The sequence below is a fragment of the Salvelinus namaycush genome, chromosome 41, assembly GCF_016432855.1.
Source record: "Salvelinus namaycush isolate Seneca chromosome 41, SaNama_1.0, whole genome shotgun sequence".
NCBI classification, from domain to species: domain Eukaryota; kingdom Metazoa; phylum Chordata; class Actinopteri; order Salmoniformes; family Salmonidae; genus Salvelinus; species Salvelinus namaycush.
Window position 1 is genome coordinate 21159867 of NC_052347.1, and position 22661 is coordinate 21182527.

At 45.6% G+C, this 22661-nt stretch overlaps 1 protein-coding gene across 1 annotated transcript in view; it reads left to right on the top strand.

Annotated features, from left to right (window-relative positions):
• The window catches only part of LOC120034288 (tumor necrosis factor receptor superfamily member 16-like), a 36432-nt gene that overhangs the window by 12133 nt on the left and 1638 nt on the right, over window positions 1–22661 (top strand). Inside the window, exons 3-4 of the mRNA XM_038980790.1 lie at window positions 3302–3664; window positions 22047–22284. Of these exons, the coding sequence (XP_038836718.1) occupies window positions 3302–3664; window positions 22047–22284 (601 nt within the window). The remainder of the gene's footprint in view (window positions 1–3301; window positions 3665–22046; window positions 22285–22661) is intronic.

Genomic DNA, 22661 nt, shown 5'->3' on the forward strand with positions numbered 1-22661 from the left:
ACAGATTTCAGAAGATGCCTCCTCTCTCCTGTTCCCCATTTAGAAGAGCATCACACAGGAGTACAGAGGGATTTGGGGAACCCTATATCCGGTGGGGATCCCGCTGTTCTGTTATTCAAACCAGCCTGCCCCTCCTCTCCACCGTCTCCTCCTCTCCTCTCTTATCCTCTTCTCCTCTCCACCCTCTCCTCCTCTCCTCTCTTATCCTCTCCTCTCCTCATCTCTTCCCTCTCCTCCCTTCCTCTCTCATCCTCCCTCTCCTCCTCTCCCGCAAAACGTCACTCTCATCTCCTACAGCCACGAAAATAACAGACTCTATGACTAATTCAGCAGGGTTCCAATTATATCTGAAAAAAATTCTATAAGAACATGCAATATTAATGGATGACTTTGTACCGCTAAGATCTCTCAGCATGAGAATAACCCAGTTTGGGGTCAACACCTTCATGGCTCAACTTCTAGCACCAACATTCCTGAAGAGCACATTCTACTAATGGAACTTCATAAAGACAACTACAACTGGCTCAGCAAATAGTCATCAGGGGCCTCCTTTATAAACATTGCGTAGCTACAAAATATACCACAAAACATGCATGCGCCAGTTTGGACGCAAAAGTTGTCATTTATAAAAAGTGAACTTGGCTTGAGAATGTGCTTTCCTCCACGCACATTTTCTATTAGTTGTAGTATTGTATTGCAAGCAGGCAAGTAAGTATGTTGTGCAAATGGGGGATATGAGGACACACATTCATAAAAACATAATAACAAGATGCAACCATTTGCTGTTAGTGAGAAGAACAAAAATCAATGTGTTTTATTTTTGGAATTGAAATCAAAACATTGTTGACAAGTCCACAACAATTGGCCACTGTTTTCTCTGTCAGAAAGTGTCACAGTTCTTTACAGCCAGATACAGCATAAATGATTGTCCTTTACAGCCAGATACAGAATAAATGACTGTCCTGTACTGCCAGATACAGCATAAATTACTGCCCTTTACAGCCAGATACAGCATAAATTACTGCCCTTTACAGCCAGATACAGCATAAATTACTGCCCTTTACAGCCAGATACAGCATAAATTACTGCCCTTTACAGCCAGATACAGCATAAATTACTGCCCTTTACAGCCAGATACAGCATGAATTACTGCCCTTTACAGCCAGATACAGCATAAATTACTGTCCTTTACAGCCAGATACAGCATAAATTACTGCCCTTTACAGCCAGATACAGCATAAATTACTGCCCTTTACAGCCAGATACAGCATGAAATTCTGCCCTTTACAGCCAGATACAGCATAAATTACTGCCCTTTACAGCCAGATACAGCATAAATTACTGCCCTTTACAGCCAGATACAGCATAAATTACTGCCCTTTACAGCCAGATACAGCATAAATTACTGCCCTTTACAGCCAGATACAGAATAAATTACTGCCCTTTACAGCCAGATACAGCATGAATTACTGCCCTTTACAGCCAGATACAACATGAATTACTGTCCTTTACAGCCAGATACAGCATAAATTACTGCCCTTTACAGCCAGATACAGCATAAATTACTGTCCTTTACAGCCAGATACAGCATAAATTACTGCCCTTTACAGCCAGATACAGCATAAATTACTGTCCTTTACAGCCAGATACAGCATGAATTACTGCCCTTTACAGCCAGATACAGCATGAATTACTGCCCTTTACAGCCAGATACAGCATAAATTACTGCCCTTTACAGCCAGATACAGCATAAATTACTGCCCTTTACAGCCAGATACAGCATAAATTACTGCCCTTTACAGCCAGATACAGCATAAATTACTGCCCTTTACAGCCAGATACAGCATAAATTACTGCCCTTTACAGCCAGATACAGCATAAATTACTGCCCTTTACAGCCAGATACAGCATAAATTACTGCCCTTTACAGCCAGATACAGCATACATTACTGCCCTTTACAGCCAGATACAGCATGAATTACTGCCCTTTACAGCCAGATACAGCATAAATTACTGTCCTTTACAGCCAGATACAGCATAAATTACTGCCCTTTACAGCCAGATACAGCATAAATTACTATCCTTTACAGCCAGATACAGCATACATTACTGCCCTTTTCAGCCAGATACAGCATAAATTACTGCCCTTTACAGCCAGATACAGCATGAATTACTGTCCTTTACAGCCAGATACAGCATGAATTACTGTCCTTTACAGCCAGATACAGCATAAATGACTGAAAAAGATGAATACATTCTTCCTACACAGTAAATATACCGGTAGCTTGTGTAAAAGACTTGACACTATGGATATAGGCTACAGTATTGCTGTGCGATAGGAGCGTGGCATCTCAGAGACCCAAGGCAGGAGATACTGAAGAAACACAATAATATATTGATAAACAAAACAATTAGTCTTTTGCAAAGAAGTGTGGGCTGTAGCATTTTAATGAAAACATTTTTGAATATACAATCAATAAAGTGTTTGGCACTCGATATAGGCAGCATGCATGTTTAGTTTGAAAAAGTCACTCTAAAACATTCTGCCCACACCTCTACAGAAATGTGATCAAATTCGCCATTGCTCTTTCTTTTAGAAACTGCCATCCCATGGCCTAATTCCAACAGTTCCAAATCATGCAGCAAATAAAGGGTGTTGAAGGGTGTTATAGTCAGGTGAATGGAGGGCGTTTTCCTGGCAGAGTTATAATGCTTGTTCACACACGCACACTTTCATGACAAGTCTGATTTACAATGGGAAACATGCGTATGGCGTGCGCTAAGTTTATTCATCTCAATATTGTTAGACGTATGTATTCTTTTCAGAAATAGCTTGAAACATACTTTAAAATGATGAAGAGTGGCCAAGCATCAAATGATCAGTGATAATTTGTGCCAAACCCAGCTTGAATACTTTGAATACTAACTTTGAATACAGGCCATCGCGTCGTCTGTTCAGAGCAGTAGAGAGCTATATGATTACAGTACAGTCGGTACAGTCCACACAGAGATCAATCTAGTAATGAGCGCGGCGGGCTTCAGACTCCTTCCTCAACAAGAGCACCTTTCATGTCTCAGAACACAAATCATCCAGAGCCCACTGGATCACTGTGTCCCCCCTCTCGATGAACACAGCAGCAGTAAACATGATTCATGTCATTAGACTGACTGTCTCTCTCTCATCTCCTCCTCATATACATTTTTCCTCTCTCCTCCCTCCCTCCATCCCCCCTCCCCTTCACCCCTCTGTCTCATCCTCCCCTCATCGTTCTCTATCCCCTTCTTCTTTCTTCTCCTCCAGGTGAGACCTACTCAGAGAGCTACAGCCACACAGACACCTGTATCCCCTGCACCATGTGTACAGGATTGATGCGCATGCAGACGCCCTGCACTGACTCCAACAATGCCATCTGCGTGTGTGACTACAACTACTACCTGAATGAGGTGTCTGGGCGCTGCGAGCCCTGCACGGTGTGCCCGGCGGGCCAGGGCGTGTTGGCACACTGCGAGGTCAACCACGACACGGTGTGTGAGGAGTGTATAGACGACACCTACTCCGACCGGGACAGCTCCCTAGACCCCTGCCTGCCCTGCACCATATGTGATGAGGGCATCGAGGTGGAGCTGAGCGCCTGCACCCCCGTCAGCGACTCCCTCTGCCACAGTAAGAGAACCAACGCACACTCACAGCAACATACACACACACAACCTGCACGCTAGCCAGTAGCAGTAACGTCTGGGAACTTATGGTAACCTTTGCCCTACTGTCCTATCAGGGTCGTATAGTAAAGGCCTGTATGTCTCTATCACAATGTTTTCTTTCTCATGTGAATTTAGGAGGTCAACAGGGGTGACTTCCACATGTGTCTGTTCTACAGTCAGGGTCAGAGGGCCATGCAGGCCAAATTGTCAGACGGCAGAAAAAACAGAACAGCGGTCACAGAGGTCAAGAAGTGGTGGAGTGTCAACACAGAGACAGTGCATAATCTCCAAACGCTCTAACTAGAGGCCAGGTATTCCCTCTGCGGGCACGGTGAACACAGATGCACTACAGGGCAGGCTGCAGCACTGGAGCACATACCCAGGAAGCTGTCAATCCAGCAGGGTGGACGTGGCATGAAATCAGCCATGTCAGTGAATAATAAGCCCAGCCTCTGGGAGGTCCACTGCTGCTTGGGCTACAAGATATGGAGCTCCCTGCTTTGGTAGCAGACTGGGTTAGGTTTATGGGACCTGGGTTGGCTCCACAGGCTGGGTTAGGTTTATGGGACCTGGGTTGGCTCCACAGGGGTTAGGTTTATGGGACCTGGGTTGGCTCCACAGGCTGGGTTAGGTTTATGGGACCTGGGTTGGCTCCACAGGCTGGGTTAGGTTTATGGGACCTGGGTTGGCTCCACAGGCTGGGTTAGGTTTATGGGACCTGGGTTGGCTCCACAGGGGTTAGGTTTATGGGACCTGGGTTGGCTCCACAGGCTGGGTTAGGTTTATGGGACCTGGGTTGGCTCCACAGGCTGGGTTAGGTTTATGGGACCTGGGTTGGCTCCACAGGCTGGGTTAGGTTTATAGGACCTGTGTTGGCTCCACAGGCTGGGTTAGGTTTATGGGACCTGGGTTGGCTCCACAGGCTGGGTTAGGTTTATGGGACCTGGGTTGGCTCCACAGGCTGGGTTAGGTTTATAGGACCTGTGTTGGCTCCACAGGCTGGGTTAGGTTTATGGGACCTGGGTTGGCTCCACAGGCTGGGTTAGGTTTATGGGACCTGGGTTGGCTCCACAGGCTGGGTTAGGTTTATGGGACCTGGGTTGGCTCCACAGGCTGGGTTAGGTTTATGGGACCTGGGTTGGCTCCACAGGCTGGGTTAGGTTTATGGGACCTGTGTTGGCTCCACAGGCTGGGTTAGGTTTATGGGACCTGGGTTGGCTCCACAGGCTGGGTTAGGTTTATGGGACCAGGGTTGGCTCCACAGGCTGGGTTAGGTTTATAGGACCTGTGTTGGCTCCACAGGCTGGGTTAGGTTTATGGGACCTGGGTTGGCTCCACAGGCTGGGTTAGGTTTATGGGACCTGGGTTGGCTCCAGAGGCTGGGTTAGGTTTATGGGACCTGGGTTGGCTCCACAGGCTGGGTTAGGTTTATGGGACCTGGGTTGGCTCCAGAGGCTGGGTTAGGTTTATAGGACCTGGGTTGGCTCCACAGGCTGGGTTAGGTTTATGGGACCTGGGTTGGCTCCAGAGGCTGGGTTAGGTTTATAGGACCTGGGTTGGCTCCACAGGCTGGGTTAGGTTTATGGGACCTGGGTTGGCTCCAGAGGCTGGGTTAGGTTTATGGGACCTGGGTTGGCTCCACAGGCTGGGTTAGGTTTATGGGACCTGGGTTGGCTCCAGAGGCTGGGTTAGGTTTATAGGACCTGGGTTGGCTCCACAGGCTGGGTTAGGTTTATGGGACCTGGGTTGGCTCCAGAGGCTGGGTTAGGTGTATAGGACCTGGGTTGGCTCCACAGGCTGGGTTAGGTTTATGGGACCTGGGTTGGCTCCAGAGGCTGGGTTAGGTTTATGGGACCTGGGTTGGCTCCACAGGCTGGGTTAGGTTTATGGGACCTGGGTTGGCTCCACAGGCTGGGTTAGGTCTATGGGCCCAGCAGGTTTGAGTTCCAGTAAATATACTGTATGAAGGAAATTATCAACTTTATAACAGAGGTCCTTAACGCCACCTCCAGATGACCTTTGGTACAGTAGGACTAGAATGTTCCAAGGTTTCGTAAAGGTGATAAAAACCAGGCTTGATATTGGTTTTTGATCATGTACATTAATTTTGGGTTTTGGGAACAAGATTTCCGTAGTGGTTTTGGATATTAGGTTCGGAATTTGGAACTTGGACACTTACTAGGATTAGTTACTTTTTGGATGGGGGACTTGGGTGAGGTTTGTGTGCTGGGCTTGGATGCTGCCTGGGCCAGAAATGCCACGTTGCAAATGCAAGTGGGATATCCGTGGACACCTGCTGCACTGTGCTGGAGATGCTTGTCAGGCAGATGGGGGTCATAAGTCGTTCTTCTTTTAATGTTCTGTCATCTCTTGGCCGCGGCTGGCAGTTCTCAGTTAGTTGTGAAACAGACTGAGAAAAGATAAACCCAGAAAGATCAGGAGAGGAGAAAACACTCTCTCGCCCACACATAGGCTGTGTCCAAAATGGCACCCTATTCTCTATATGGTGAATTGCTTTTAACCAGAGCCCGTAGCGTGTCCTGGTCAAAAGTAGTACACTACATAGTGAGTAAAGTGTCGTTTAGGAGGCAGACTCCTCCTCCTCACTGACAGCTGTTTCTGTGTTCTCAAAAAGGCAGAAACACCTGCTTCTGATCAGCCAGGGACATCTCTGTTCAGAGAGAGGGTGATTAAAATGAGAGAAGAGAGAGAGAGAGAGAGACAGATAGACAGAAAGAGATAGAAAGAGATCGAAAGAGAGAGAGAGAGAGAGAGTAGAAGGTAGTGAGGAAAAAAGAGGACACATGTCCCAGCACCATAATCACATGAACCAGTCCAGAACCTTCCCAATTCATAATCACATGAACCAGTCCAGAACCTTCCCAATTCATAATTACATGAACCAGTCCAGAACCTTCCCAATTCATAATCACATGAGCCAGTCCAGAACCTTCCCAATTCATAATCACATGAGCCAGTCCAGAACCTTCCCAATTCATAATCACATGAACCAGTCCAGAACCTTCCCAATTCATAATTACATGAACCAGTCCAGAACCTTCCCAATTCATAGTCACATGAACCAGTCCAGACATGAAAGTGTAAGAAATTGTGTCCTCTCTTCCCTTCTCTGTTTTCCTCACTACCTTCTTCTCTCTCTCAATTCAATTCAAGGGCTTTATTGGCATGGGAAACATATGTTAACATTGCTAAAGCAAGTGAAGTAGATAATAAACTAAAAGTGAAATAATCAATACAAATGTACAGTAAACATTACACTCACAGAAGTTCCAAAAGAATAAAGACATTTCAAATGTCATATTATGTCTATATACAGTGTTCTCTCTCTTTCTCTCCCTCTCTCACTGACTCTAAAAAATAAAGTAGTAAATATGAGAATTGGGAATATCACTTATATCACTCATACGTTGTGTGAGAGTCAGAGAGTCATATGGACTGCAGAAATCCAGGCAAACCGCCCCATGTGTGCCTCATACAGTGAGTGAACATCTATGTCAGGCCTTCTATTATGAGTGATGTACAGTAGGGTACAAAGCCTTGTGCTGTACCATATAGAGGACCACCAGCAGTGGAGATAAAGACAGCACACAACCAGAGCGCCTCTCACCTCTGACCTCGGGGCTCTGTCTTCTTCTCTGTGACCCTGTGTTGTGTTCCGCTGGCCACGGACAGGACTAGGGACAGTGCTAGGGACAGTAGTGACAGTATGGGGTGGCTCTGGGTGACCTTGCCCTGTGTGGTGTGTCGGGGGACTCTGGCATGTGAAAGGAGCCACAGTCACACACCCATAAGGTCACATGGAAACATGTGGACGCCGTCGAACCATTGCCATGACTGTTCTGTTCCCAAGACACCCCGGTGGTCTATGAGGACACATTTGGTGCTCACCAGATTAGTAGCAACAGTGCATGAGGACACATTTGGTGCTCACCAGATTAGTAGCAACAGTGCATGAGGACACATTTGGTGCTCACCAGATTAGTAGCAACAGTGCATGAGGACACATTTGGTGCTCACCAGATTAGTAGCAACAGTGCATGAGGACACATTTGGTGCTCACCAGATTAGTAGCAACAGTGCATGAGGACACATTTGGTGCTCACCAGATTAGTAGCAACAGTGCATGAGGACACATTTGGTGCTCACCAGATTAGTAGCAACAGTGCATGAGGACAAAATAATTCTACAAAACAAGAAGTGGTGACAAAACATTTAAGAACATTTACAACACGCTGGTTTTCACAGCATGTCTATGTTATTTCTAGATCAGTTAAATCTGCAGCAAGAGGGAAGAAATGGTCTACAATGCTGGCCATGTCAATATTTAAAATGTTGACATTTCTGAAGTGATATTTGGTTGTAAAGGCTAGCATGAGGGACAAGAAGTAGCTAGCCACAATGACCCATGGCATATAGGATATACCCTTAGTCTCTTGGAACCTTCATTGGGACCTCTCTCTTCATCGGCAAACTGTCACGTTTAGGTAAGACCCAGATGCAGACTGTGTCGAAGCAACAAAAGTCTATTACAACAACAGGGGCAAGCAAATAACAGGTCAAGGCAGGCAGTGGTCAATAATCCAGAGAGGGTGTAAAGGGTCCAGAACGGCAGGAAGTCTCAGGGTCAGGGCAGGTAGGGGTAAATAATCCAGAACGGTGGGGTAAGGTACAAACCGGCAGGCTGTCTCAGGGTCAGGGCAGGCAGGGGTCAATAATCCAGAACGGTGGGGTAAGGTACAAACCGGCAGGCTGTCTCAGGGTCAGGACAGGCAGAACGGTCAACACCGGGAAGGACTAGAAAACAGGAGCAAGAAAACAGGCAGGAGCAGGGGAACAAATGCTGGTAGGTTTGATGAACAAAACGAACTACCAACAGACAAACAGAGAACACAGGTATAAATACACAGGGGATAATGGGGAAGATGGGCAACACCTGGAGGGGGGGGAGACCATCACAAAGACAGGTGAAACAGATCAGGGTGTGACACAAACAGGCTTTCACAGCGTTCCATATCTGAAGACAGAAAACATCACAAAGAAACAGGCTTCATTATACTTCAATTACACAGCACAGAATATTATGTTGCTATTATCTCGCTGTCCTCAAACCTTTCCCCTCTAGGTACTGGAACTGGACAATCTTTTCATAATGTCCTGCAACAAAATGACCTGCTCTGTCCAGTAGCCTACACTCTCCCTTTACTGACAGCTGGAGATTCAATTTCACCCTCTTCCATGGTTATTATTTACAAATGCATTTGGAGACTGTGTTTTTAATTAACAATGATTACATCAAGATAGCTAGCTAATAGGAAGTTTGCTAGTTGATGACATTTAATTCACTTAGCTTAACAGTGTGTAAAGTCAGCTAATTATCAGTTCAATTGAGTTATGCCGGGTGTACACTACACAATTTTAGCTGTCCCTGAAATCTGAGAGAAAATCCCCATGTCGTTGCCTACTCAGGGCGTGCGGCCGTCACCAACGCTCATTTAACTTGAACGGGTCAGAGACGCAATCTGAGGGCTACCGATCTCGTCTTCGAGCAGTCCCAGACATCCCGATATTTTCAAACATGTTTGATTTCATCAGAGCAAAATCTGCAATGCTCTTGTAGTGTGAAATGTGCAACAACAAGCTTTTAGAACTGTGATCAGCAATAGCCAATGAGAGCTCTCCAGAGAAGAAGCCAGTGAGATGTTGACATTGTTTTGCGTCACCCAGAATGTGTAGACTCTCCAGCAGGAACGATGACTACTACTAGTATGCGTTTATACTTGCCTTTAACCAAAGCGTTAAATCGTTACAGCTCTGAAGTGTTGGCTAGACATTTCAACTCTGTGTGGCAAGCATGAATGTCTGACTGAAAACATGTATGAGGCTGCTTTGAGCCAAAGCTTGATGTAGCTACGTTAACTGAAATTATATCATTGTTGCAATGGAAAGTCTAGTTCATCAACTCTACATAGCAAACCGCAGCTTGTGTAGATCTATAAAACAACATGAACCCACTCATACCAATATCAATAAGTAATTTGGGTCAATACATGTATTGGTTTATCTGTCATTAATGTTTACATGTCCACTTTCATTTCAATGTGTCGACTAGAGTGTGGGAAGATGGCGGAAGTGGATGCTGAGTTGGAATCAAGCAGCGCGTTGAGCAAATTTGGTGAAGACGAATGTTCTGAATGGAGAACAGTAGTTGAAATTGTCTAAAATTGGAGTGGAGGATACGTGTGTGAATGATAATGAATTGCTTCTTGTTGGGATGCGTTTGTTGAGTAAGGATGCATATGTTGGAAACCCGTTTGAGGTGTCTAAAATGGCGTATTTTGATTCATTGTATTTCTGAAGAGCAGAGGAAGATTGCAGTGGGACTCAAAAGAATCCGGACAACAGAAGTTTTAATGTTTTGAACTTCAGAGTAGAGCACCCGCTAAAAGAGTCATCTCAGGGGCGACGACGGATGTTCAGGTTAAATACCTGAAGAGAATTCCTGGTGTGGTTGGTGCCCGGCGTCTGAACCGCTGAGGGAATGGAGAAATAGAAGAAAGTCTGTCGGTTCTGTTGGTTTTTGATAAAGAGCAAATACCTACGCATGTGAAGTTTGGTTATGTAGGAAGCTTTCGTCCCCAACCACTGCAGTGTAAGAATATTAAAGGATTTGGCCATGTTTCAAGTGTGTGCAGACGTTTCAACAGTGTGCAGACGAACAGAGTATTCTGAAGAATGGTGTGTAGAAAGATGATGGTGCTGCAATTGTGGTGGGGATCATGATCCTGAGTTCCTGGAGTGCCCTGTGAAGGTGAAGAAGGTGGCAAAAGTTAGAGCTGTCAATCAAATCTCCTATGTGGAGGCAATTAAAAGAATTGAGAAAACAAGTCAAATCAAATCACATTGTATTGGTCACATACACATGGTTAGCAGGTGTTAATGCAAGTGTAGTGAAATGCTTGTGCTTCTAGTTCCAACTATGCAGTAAAATCTAACAAGTAATCTAACAAATTCACAACAACTACCTTATACGCACAAATACACACAAATGTAAAGTGATGAATAAGAATATGTACATATAAATATATGGATGAGCGATGGCGTGCGGCATAGGCAAGATGCAGCAGATGGTGTAGAATACAGTATATACATATGAGACGAGTAATGTAGGGTATGTAAACATTATTAAAGTGGCATTATGGTGGACAGGCAGTGGCTCGAGTGGTTGTTGTCCTTGATGATCTTTTTAGCCTTCCTGTGACATCGGGTGCTGTAGGTGTCCTGGAGGGCAGGTAGTTTGCCCCCTGTGATGCGTTGTGCAGACCGCACTACCCTCTGGAGAGCCTTGCGGTTGAGGGCGGTGCAATTGCCGTACCAGGCTGTGATACAGCCCGACAGGATGCTCTCGATTGTGCATCTGTAAAAGTTTGTGAGTGTTTTAGCCTCCTGAGGCACTGTGGACCATTTCAGTTTGTGATGTGTACGCCGAGGAGCTTAAAACTTTCCACCTTCTTCACTGCGGTCCCGTCGATGTGGATAGGGTGGTGCTCCCTCTAGTGTTTCCTGAAGTCCACGATCATCTCCTTTGCTTTTATGACGTTGAGTGAGAGGTTATTTTCCTGAAACCACACTCCGAGGGCCCTCACCTCCTCCCTGTAGGCTGTCTTGTCGTTGTTGGTAATCAGGCCTACCACTGTAGTGTCGTCTGCAAACTTGATGATTGAGTTGGAGGCGTGCATGGCCAGGCAGTCATGGTGATCAGGGAGTACAGGAGAGGGCTGAGAACACACCCTTGTGGGGCCCAAGTGTTGAGGATCAGCAGGGTGGAGATGTTGTTTGCTACCTTCACCACCTGGGGGCGGCCCGTCAGAAAGTCCAGGACCCAGTTGCACAGGGCGGGGTCGAGACCCAGAGTCTCGAGCTTCATGATGAGTTTGGAGGGTACTATGGTGTTAAATGCTGAGCTGTAGTTAATGAACAGAATTCTTACATAGGTATTCCTCTTGTCCAGATGGGAGAGGGCAGTGTGCAGTGTGATTGCGATTGCATTGTCAGTGGACCTATTGGGGGGGTAAGGAAATTGGAGTGGGTCAAGGGTATCGGGTAGGGTGGAGGTGATATGATACTTAACTAGTCTCTCAAAGCACTTCATGATGACAGAAGTGAGTGCTACGGGGCGATAGTCATTTAGTTCAGTTACCTTAGCTTTCTTGGGAATAGGAACAATTGTGGCCATCTTGAATTATGTGGGGACAACAGACTGGGATAGGGATTGGTTGAATATGTCCGTAAACACATCAGCCAGCTGGTCTGCACATGCTCTGAGGACGCAGCTAGGGATGCCGTCTGGGCCGGCAGCCTTGCAAGGGTTAACACATTTAAATGTTTTACTCACGTTGGCCACGGAGAAGGAGAGCACACAGGATTTGGTAGCGTGCCTTGTCAGTGGAACTGTATTGTCCTCAAAGCGAGCAAAGAAGTTGTTTAGTTTGTCTGGGAGCAAGACATCCTGATCCGCGACGGGGCTGGTTTTCTTTTTGTAATCCGTGATTGACTGTAGACCCTGCCACATACGTCTCGTGTTTGAGCCGTTGAATTGCGACTCTACTTTGTCTCTATACTGACACTTTGCCTGTTTGATTGCCTTGAAGAGGGAATAGCTGCACTGTTTGTATTCGGTCGTGTTTCCGGTCGCCTTGCCATGATTAAAAACGGTGGTTCGCGCATTCAGTTTCGTGCGAATGCTGCCATCAATCCACGGTTTTTGGTTAGGGAAGGTTTTAATGGTCACAGAGGGAACGACATCTCCGATGCACTTGCTAATAAACATCTTCACCGAGTCAGTGTATACGTCAATGTTGTTGTCTGAGGCTATCCGGAATATATCCCAGTCCACGTGATCGAAGCAATCTTGAAGCATGGAATCCGATTGGTCAGACCAGAATTGTATTGACCTGAGCAACATAAGTGAAGATATGGTACTGGATACACCACAGCCTGTAGTAAATGTTTGCTGCCAGACAAAAGATACCCTGTGTGTTAAGAGGGTGGAATTTGTTGCATTCATTTCCACAGTTATAAGCTATACAGCACAAGTCTCAAAGAAGTCTAGAAAACTGGACAGACTGACTTAAGGATTTTACATCTGAAGACTTTCAAGGGGTACTGGCGCCGGAAGACTTTCCCTTCCAGGTTCCCCTTGAGCCTGTGTAGGGATCAGATCTGTTTTATATTTGAACAAAACGTTTTGATTTTATTTGATTTATTTATTTTTGGGTAGTTTGTTCAGTTTTTTGGGGAATCCTGTTTCCCTCCTGCATAGTAGGTGGCGGGATGCACATTCAATTGTGTGATCACCAATATACCATAGAACGTGCAATCGACAATCCTCACGACCAAGTGAGGAATCTTGTAGTGTGTGAGCCCTGTCTGTGCCACATGGTTTAGTGTGTGACCCCTGTCTGTGCCACATGGTTTAGTGTGTGACCCCTGTCTGTGCCACATGGTTTAGTATGTGACCCCTGTCTCTGCCACATGGTTTAGTATGTGACCCCTGTCTCTGCCACATGGTTTAGTATGTGACCCCTGTCTGTGCCACATGGTTTAGTGTGTGACCCCTGTCTGTGCCACATGGTTTAGTGTGTGAGCCCTGTCTGTGCCACATGGTTTAGTGTGTGAGCCCTGTCTGTGCCACATGGTTTAGTGTGTGACCCCTGTCTCTGCCACATGGTTTAGTGTGTGACCCCTGTCTCTGCCACATGGTTTAGTGTGTGACCCCTGTCTGTGCCACATGGTTTAGTATGTGACCCCTGTCTGTGCCACATGGTTTAGTGTGTGACCCCTGTCTCTGCCACATGGTTTAGTGTGTGACCCCTGTCTGTGCCACATGGTTTAGTATGTGACCCCTGTCTCTGCCACATGGTTTAGTATGTGACCCCTGTCTCTGCCACATGGTTTAGTATGTGACCCCTGTCTCTGCCACATGGTTTAGTGTGTGACCCCTGTCTGTGCCACATGGTTTAGTGTGTGACCCCTGTCTGTGCCACATGGTTTAGTGTGTGAGCCCTGTCTGTGCCACATGGTTTAGTGTGTGACCCCTGTCTGTGCCACATGGTTTAGTATGTGACCCCTGTCTGTGCCACATGGTTTAGTGTGAGAGCCCTGTCTGTGCCACATGGTTTAGTGTGTGACCCCTGTCTGTGCCACATGGTTTAGTGTGTGACCCCTGTCTGTGCCACATGGTTTAGTGTGTGACCCCTGTCTCTGCCACATGGTTTAGTGTGTGACCCCTGTCTGTGCCACATGGTTTAGTGTGTGACCCCTGTCTGTGCCACATGGTTTAGTGTGTGACCCCTGTCTGTGCCACATGGTTTAGTGTGTGACCCCTGTCTGTGCCACATGGTTTAGTATGTGACCCCTGTCTGTGCCACATGGTTTAGTGTGTGACCCCTGTCTGTGCCACATGGTTTAGTGTGTGACCCCTGTCTCTGCCACATGGTTTAGTGTGTGACCCCTGTCTGTGCCACATGGTTTAGTGTGTGACCCCTGTCTGTGCCACATGGTTTAGTATTGCACCACTATGTTGGCAAGACAACAAAATATTACAGGAAAGACGGTCGTTTAGTGTGAGAGGCTCAGCCATGTTAGGCTGAGCCACTACATGTGGCTGAGGCTCAGCCAGTACATGTTAAGTCATGTAGTGCACACCTGGCATTACCCTACAAGTGGCCTACTGTAGCCAGCTAGCTAGCTAATAATACATTGTTTTTGTATTTACTTTCTAGGTTCTCCCACTGCCTCAGTTTTTTGGGTCCTTACAAAAACAAATATAATGGGCAATCTTCACGATATTTGCGGTGGTAACAAAGTGCAGCAAGCAGCCATGTGATGAATGGAGACAGGGAAAAAAGTCTGTCACCAGAGTGGTTTAGAACGTGTTGTGATGTTTGACTTTACCAGTATAATCCACTTTCAATTTCAATGAAAATAAATCGCAGACTGTCGGCCACCTTTCATAACTTGAAACTAGCATAGGCCACAACTACTGGATGAATAACAGTGACGCACATAACACACAGCACCCCTTCTACGGGCGTGTGGGGGAGGGTTCTTGAAATGTAACATCCAATCTAAATCTTGCCTCTGGGAGCCAGTGGACCATTCAAACCGTTTTTGCAAAGAATTATCCAGACTTCGGCGGTTAACGCTTGATCTGATTGAATCTAGGCCTAACTCAGTCAATGTGTGTGATACTAGATTTCAATCTTGCTGACACAGTGTGTGTGTGTGTGTGTGTGTGTGTGTGTGTGTGTGTGTGTGTGTGTGTGTGTGTGTGTGTGTGTGTGTGTGTGTGTGTGTGTGTGTGTGTGTGCATGTGTGTTTAAGTAGCTGCGGCAGGCATTTTCACATACTCCCTTCATATCCAGCTGTTTCCAAGTGGCAATCACTCACAATGAGAGAATGATTAGAGAGAGAGAGGGTTTCGCTGGGTAACCTTTATGAGCACCGAACACTCTGCAGCAGGACCCACACAGACTTAGACACTCTCTCTCGCTCAGCTCACATCTCTCTCTCTCTCAGCTGACATCTCTCTCTCTCAGCTCACATCTCTCTCTCTCAGCTCACATCTCTCTCTCTCAGCTCACATCTCTCTCTCTCAGCTCACATCATCAAGTTTATTTTATATAGCCCTTCGTACATCAGCTGATATCTCAAAGTGCTGTACAGAAACCCAGCCTAAAACCCCAAACAGCAAGCAATGCAGGTGTAGAAGCACGGCGGCTAGGAAAAACTCCCTAGAAAGGCCAAAACCTAGGAAGAAACCTAGAGAGGAACCAGGCTATGAGGGGTGGCCAGTCCTCTTCTGGCTGTGCCGGGTGGAGATTATAACAGAACATGGCCAAGATGTTCAAATGTTCATAAATGACCAGCATGGTCAGATAATAATCAGGAGTAAATGTCAGTTGGCTTTTCATAACCGATCATTAAGAGTATCTCTACCGCTCCTGCGGTCTCTAGAGAGTTGAAAACAGCAGATCTGGGACAGGTAGCACGTCCGGTGGACAGGTCAGGGTTCCATAGCCGCAGGCAGAACAGTTGAAACTGGAACAGCAGCAAGGCCAGGTGGACTGGGGACAGCAAGGAGTCATCATGCCCGGTAGTCCTGACGCATGGTCCTAGGGCTCAGGTCCCCCGAGAGAGAGAAAGAAAGAGAGAAGGAGAGAATTAGAGAGAGCATACTTAAATTCACACAGGACACCGGATAAGACAGGAGAAGTACTCCAGATATAACCAACTGACCCTAGCCCCCCGACACATAAACTACTGCAGCATAAATACTGGAGGCTGAGACAGGAGGGGTCTCTCTCATCTCTCTCTCTCATCCTCTCTCAGCTCACATCTCTCTCTCAGCTCACATCTCTCTCTCTCAGCTCACATCTCTCTCTCACTCTCTCAGCGCACATCTCTCTCTCGCTCTCTCTCTCTCAGCTCACATCTCTCTCCCTCTCAGCTCACATCTCTCTCCCTCTCAGCTCACATCTCTCTCTCTCTCTCATCCTCTCTCAGCTCACATCTCTATCTCTCTCATCCTCTCTCAGCTCACATCTCTCTCTCTCTCTTTCTCAATTCACATCTCTCTCTCTCATCCTCTCTCAGCTCACATCTCTCTCTCTCTCTCCATCCCTCTCTGTTCATCTCTCAGGTCAGCTGTCTCTCTCCTCCACCATGCGGTTGGTTGTGTGTATCGGTGAGTGTGCAGACTGTGTGTGACAGGGTTATTGCACAATTCCTTAAACACTAAAGTTTAGCTTTTCATGACTCAGTTTATCACCTACAGACCCTTCTTAGATAGAGGGAGAAATTCTTTATCTCTCCCTCCTTATCTCTTCCCCACTCTCTCTTTCTCAGCCTCTCTTCACCTCCCCTCTCTCCCTCCTCCCTTTCTCCCCGAGCAGTCTTGAGGGGTTAGGCCGAGGGAAAAGAGGGGGAAAAGGGATGAGGGGAGGAGTGGGTCATTCAGTGCTTCACTGCTGCAGTGTAATTACTCCTGCTAATCAGAGCACTTTACAGCAGCGCTTCTGTTTCTCTACTCCCCCATCTCCTCCTCTCTCCCCCACTCTCCTCCACACTCCCATACACTCCCATACACTCTCCTAATACTGTCCCTTTCTGACTCTCTCTACCCCCACTCTCCCTATTAACTCTCACTCTCTATGGAAAGCAGAACGCCAACTTGAATAATTTCATCCGGGGAGAGAGAAGTGTCTGACTGTGTGTGTGTGTGGTGTTTACAAGAGGCCTAGACAGATAGAGATGGGCCGTAATGAGACAGTGGGAGAGTGTTCTCTGATAGATAAAGAGGTCATTGTGCGTGTGGTGTGTTTGATAACTGTCCTCCACCCCAACTTGACTGCAAGGAAGCAAGGAGGGAATACAGTGCCTTGACTTTTTCCATGTTTTGTTTTGTTACAGCCTGAATTTAAAATGTATTAAATTGAGATGTTTTGTCACTGGCCTACACACAATACCCTATAATGTCAAAGTGGAATTATGTTTCTATACTTTTTTTGTTGTTGGACAAATTAATTAAAAATGAAATGCTGAAATGTATTTGAGTCAATACGTAGTCAACCCCTTTGTTATGGCAAGCCTAAATACATTCAGGAGTAAAAATGTGCTTAACAAGTAACATAATAAGTTGCATGGATTCACTCTGTTCGCAATAATAGGGTTTAACATGATTTTTGAATGACTACCTCATCTCTGTACCCCACACATACAATTATCTGTAATGTCCCTCAGTTGAGCAGTCAATTTCAAATACAGATTCAACCACAAAGACCCGGGAGGTTTTCGAATGCCTCGCAAAAAGAAGGGCACCTATTGGAAGATGGGTTAAATATCCCATTGAATATCCCTTTCAGCATGGGGAAGTTATTAACTACACTTTGGATGGTGTAATTATACACCCAATCACTACGAAGATACAGACATCCTTCCTAACTCAGTTACAAGGGATTTCAACAAGAGGCCAATGGTGACTTTAAAACAGTTATAGAGTTTAATGGCAGTTATAGGAGGAAACTAAGGATTGATCAACAACATTGTAGTTACTTCACAATACTAACCTAACTGAGTGAAAAGAAGGAAGCCTGTACATAATGAAAATATTCCAAAACATGCATCCTGTTGCAACAAGGCACTAAAGTAATACTACAAAAAATGTGGCAAAGAAAACTTTTTTTCCTTAGTGTTATGTTTGTGGCAAATCAATACATCACCTGTACCACTCTCCATATTTTCAAGTGTAGTGGTGGCTGCATCATGTTATGGGTATGCTTGTAATCATTAAGGACTGTGGAGTTTTTCAGGATAAAAAATAAATGTAATGGACTAAGCACAGGCAAAATCCTAGAGGAAACTTCAGTCTGCTTTCCACCAGACATTTGGAGATGAATTTGCCTTTCAGCAGGACAATAAACTAAAACACAAGGCCACATTTACACTAAAGTTGCTTACCAAGAAGACAGTAAATGTTCCTGAGTGGCCTAGTTACAGTTTTGACTTAAATCTACTTGAAGATCTATGGCAAGACCTGCAAATGTTTATTGCTGCGAAGGGTGGTTTTACAAAGTATTGACTCAGGGGTGTGAATACTTATGTAAATGAGATATTTCTGTATTTCATTTTCTAATACATTTGCAAATTTCATTTTTTAAACGTGTTCTCTTTGTCATATTGTGTGTAGATGGGTGAGGAAAACATCTATTTAATCCATTTTGAATTCAGGCTGTAACAACAAAATGTGGAGTAAGTCAAGGGGTATGAATACTTTCTGAAGGCATTATATAGGGTTAACTTTACAATAAAAAAACTAAAATGCCAAATAAAATAGCATTTCTCTATCCTCCTCCAGTCCCCCTAATAAACAGTTATTCACGAGCCTGGGCTCATAAAAGCTCAGGGAAGTTTTATTTGTTTCAGAGACGTTTTAAAATCCATTGAAGCTGAAATAAAACAGTTAAACCACGGCCGTCTTTGGGTAACACGCTTAGCCGACCGAGACCGAGACAGGCACTGGAGCCGCAGGTTTATTTCCCAGTTAACTGCCTTACTTTCTAGATCAGCACAGGGCTGATGCATACATGCAGGTAAGCATGAGATATGAGAGAAAAGCAGAGAGAAAGAGGGCAAGGGGTTCAGAGGAATATAGAAAGAAAGAGAGAAAAAAGAGATACAGCTGGAAGGAGGAAAATAAAAAGTTTGTGTTGGTGACAGTGAGTGTTTATTCACTCTGACTTACTGTGATCACCCCAGATTGCCATCCGTACGGTACCGGATGAAATGGACACTGCTATCAGAACTCACACACACCGTCTCCAAAGGTGTGAATAAATGGTGTGTGTGTGTGTGTGTGTGGTCATTGTAGAATTATATGGCTGACATAGTCGCTGCATGCACTGTATGACTCACACAGTGGAAAAAGTGGAAAGAGGGGAATTTGAAGTGATTGTGAAAATCTCATCTTTGGGATCCTCTTGTTTTATCACCATAATGCTAAACTGACTGTAACTGATTGGTGAATAGAGATGGAAGGAGAAGCGCACTTCCTGAAAGTTCAAGCATGTTCTGTTACACCTGCACAGGGACTGACAGACTGGAAACGTGACTACCATTCCTACTGGCCACACACTTGTGACCTGACCTTGGCCTAAAAGAATTCCCTGAAATCGATACCATGCCTTTAAATAGGTTGAGTTTTATTTTTGTGTCTTGGTGTGACGTGGCTGTGAGCAGGGAATGTCCAGTGTGGAACGGTATTCTCTACAGTTTCAGTAAACCTATCCCTCCCTACGGACAAAGGAATGTCCTGTCATCGCCAAGGAAACAGCCAGGAGATATCTGAGTCTTAACAAGCTGCAGAATTTAACAAATGTACCCTAATTTGAATTCAAATGGTCAAAAAGAAAGAAAAATAGCTTCTTAGCAAAGAGCAATTTCTCAAGTGGGGTGGGGGAAACTGAAAACAAGCTGGAACTCTTTCTTATTGGTTTATTAACTAATTTACAGCCTGGTGATGTCAAAACTCCATGCCACCAAAACAGGCAGATTTTCAAACAGCTCTTTCACTAAAATGGCATTATCATAATTTTCACAGTATTATACCAACCTCACTCATAGTGTGGAAAGATACACTCGCCAGCCAGTTTATTAGGTACACCACCACGTTTCACAAAAAATGGATGGCTCCTACAGACAGTGAGTCACTTGGCCATGGCTTGCTATCTAAAGCAGGCAGCCAGGCATCGAGACATTCAGTTACTGTTCGACTGAATGTTACAATGGGCATAACGAGTGACCTAAGTGACTTTGAGTCTGGTTTGATCGTCGGTGCCAGGCGCGCCGGATCCAGTATCTCAGAAACAGCTGGCCTCCTGGGCTTTTTACGAAGGGAATGGTGCAGCAAACACAAAATCCAGTCAACGGTAGTCCTGTGAGCGACAATAGCTTGTGGATAAGCAACGACGAAGGAGAATTACAAGAATCGGGCACGCTAACAGGCGTGCCACAAACAGACAAATAACGGCGCAGTACAGCAGGGGTGTGCAGAACGACATCTCGGGAACGCACTACTCGTCAATCCTTGTCACGGATGGACTATTACAGAAAACGACCAAACTGGGTTCCACTCCTATCAGCTAAACACAAGAAGAAGTGGCTCCAGTGGGCACGCGATCGCCAACACTGGACAATTGAGGAGTAGAAAAACGTCAACTGGTCCGACAAATCCCGGTTCTTGTTGCGTTATGCTGATGGCAGAGTCAGGATTTGGCGTAAGCAGCATGAGTCCATGGACCCATCCTGTCTGGTGTCAACAGACCAACATCCCTGTGGAATGTTTCCGACTTTTAGATCTGACCTGGTGTTTATAAAACACAGGAAAATCATATTATTTGAGGGCTGAGGAAGCCTGCATGGGGTTCTGTTCTGTTGGGGATTACTCCTTCATATCCACACCACCACAGAGAGAGACAAGACCCATCTCCACCATCCACCATACTCCCCTCGGGGTGTGGATACTGGCAGACATACTGTAGCTACATCTAATGCTTGAAGCATAACAGTTTTATTACACAACACACACAGTAGGAGTGCGTGACACAGCAGATAACAGGGTAACCACTACAAAGAACATGACTGAGTTGTCCTGTGCTGTATGTACGTTGCCAGGGAAGCAGAAGCAAGAAGGCCTCTGGGCAGCCATGGTGAATGGTGTTGCTGGCACACTGGAAAATAGCAGTTGATCATTAATGCAATTTACAGAGAAACAGAAAGAGAGAGAGGAAATGGGACAATTTATAAAAATGTCTCCTCTTTTGTGAGTTAAGCCTGATGAAAACCAGACCCCTCCAGTAGCAGAGAGGGAGAGAGAGAGAGAGAGAGAGACAGTGTGTGTGTGTGTGTGTGTGTGTGTGTGTGTGTGTGTGTGTGTGTGTGTGTGTGTGTGTGTGTGTGTGTGTGTGTGTGTGTGTGTGTGTGTGTGTGTGTGTGTGTGTGTGTGTGTGTGTGTGTCATGTTATGTACAGAGATCACAGTCATGCTCCCATATAGAGAAGAACTTGGAATGCGTCCCAAATGGCACCCTATTCCCTATATAATAGTGCACTACTCATAGAGCCCTATGAGTTCTGGTCAAAAGTAATGCACTATGTAGGAAATAGGGTGCCCTTTGGGATGCGGCCCTGGTGAGAGAGATGATGATGATCATGATGTGCTGCTGGGCTTGGGTTATTATGTGGGTAAGTGACAGTTTGCCTCCCATCTCCTCCTCCTCTAGAAGCATTCCCCCCTTTTCTCCAGATAGCATCTTACCGGAGCCCATCTGCCTATAAGAACAAGCATTCACATGTGTGCACTGTCACTCAAACATCTGCTTAGGGACATCGTCATGACTAAACCCAGGCTCAGAACTACTTGAAGAAGGATGTATACAGTTATAGTTTATGAAATTGTATTTTTTCATTATGGGGAAACGTATCTTTTTTGTTTGTTTTTATTTCCCTGGTCCCCATTGTAAATTCCCTTTTTGATATACTGGTGTGCTAACTACAGTACAATGTGCTGGTTCCAAGGAGAATTGATGTAGGTTGCTTAGCCAATGATAATGTATTCCTAAACTGGCTATTATTACTACTGGTTAAGTGTGTGATTTATTTTAATAAAACATTCTTACCGTAAAATAATGACCTCATATGAAAATGACCTTTTCCTGTCTTATATAATAGCATTCTCTCCTTTTACCTCTCTTCCTTCACTCTCCTTAGATCCTCTCTTCCCGTCCTACACGTCTCCCACCTTTCCCCCGGACCGGTCTTCCCCCTCTTTCACAGACATCTTCCCACCAGACAGCTCCAGCAGCCCCTCCCCGGGGGGAGAGAGCACCACGGCCCAGCCCAGCCCTCACTTCATCAGATCGGGCTTCAACGAGAACCTCATCCCCATCTACTGCTCCATCCTGGCTGCTGTGGTGGTGGGGCTGGTGGCCTACATCGTCTTCAAAAGGTGAGGGGCCATGGAGTGGGAGCATAGACAAAGCAGTGAGATAGGATATGAGCACAGGTAGGATAGGATATGAGCAGCTATCACACAGATAGAAGCAGCTATCACACAGATATAGGAACATATCACACAGATAGAAGCAGCTATCACACAGATAGAAGCAGCTATCACGCAGATAGAAGCAGCTATCACACAGATATAGGAATATATCACACTGATAGAAGCAGCTATCACACAGATAGAAGCAGCTATCACACAGATATAGGAATATATCACACAGATAGAAGCAGCTATCACACAGATATAAGAATATATCACACAGATAGAAGCAGCTATCCCACAGATATAAGAATATATCACACAGATAGAAGCAGCTATCA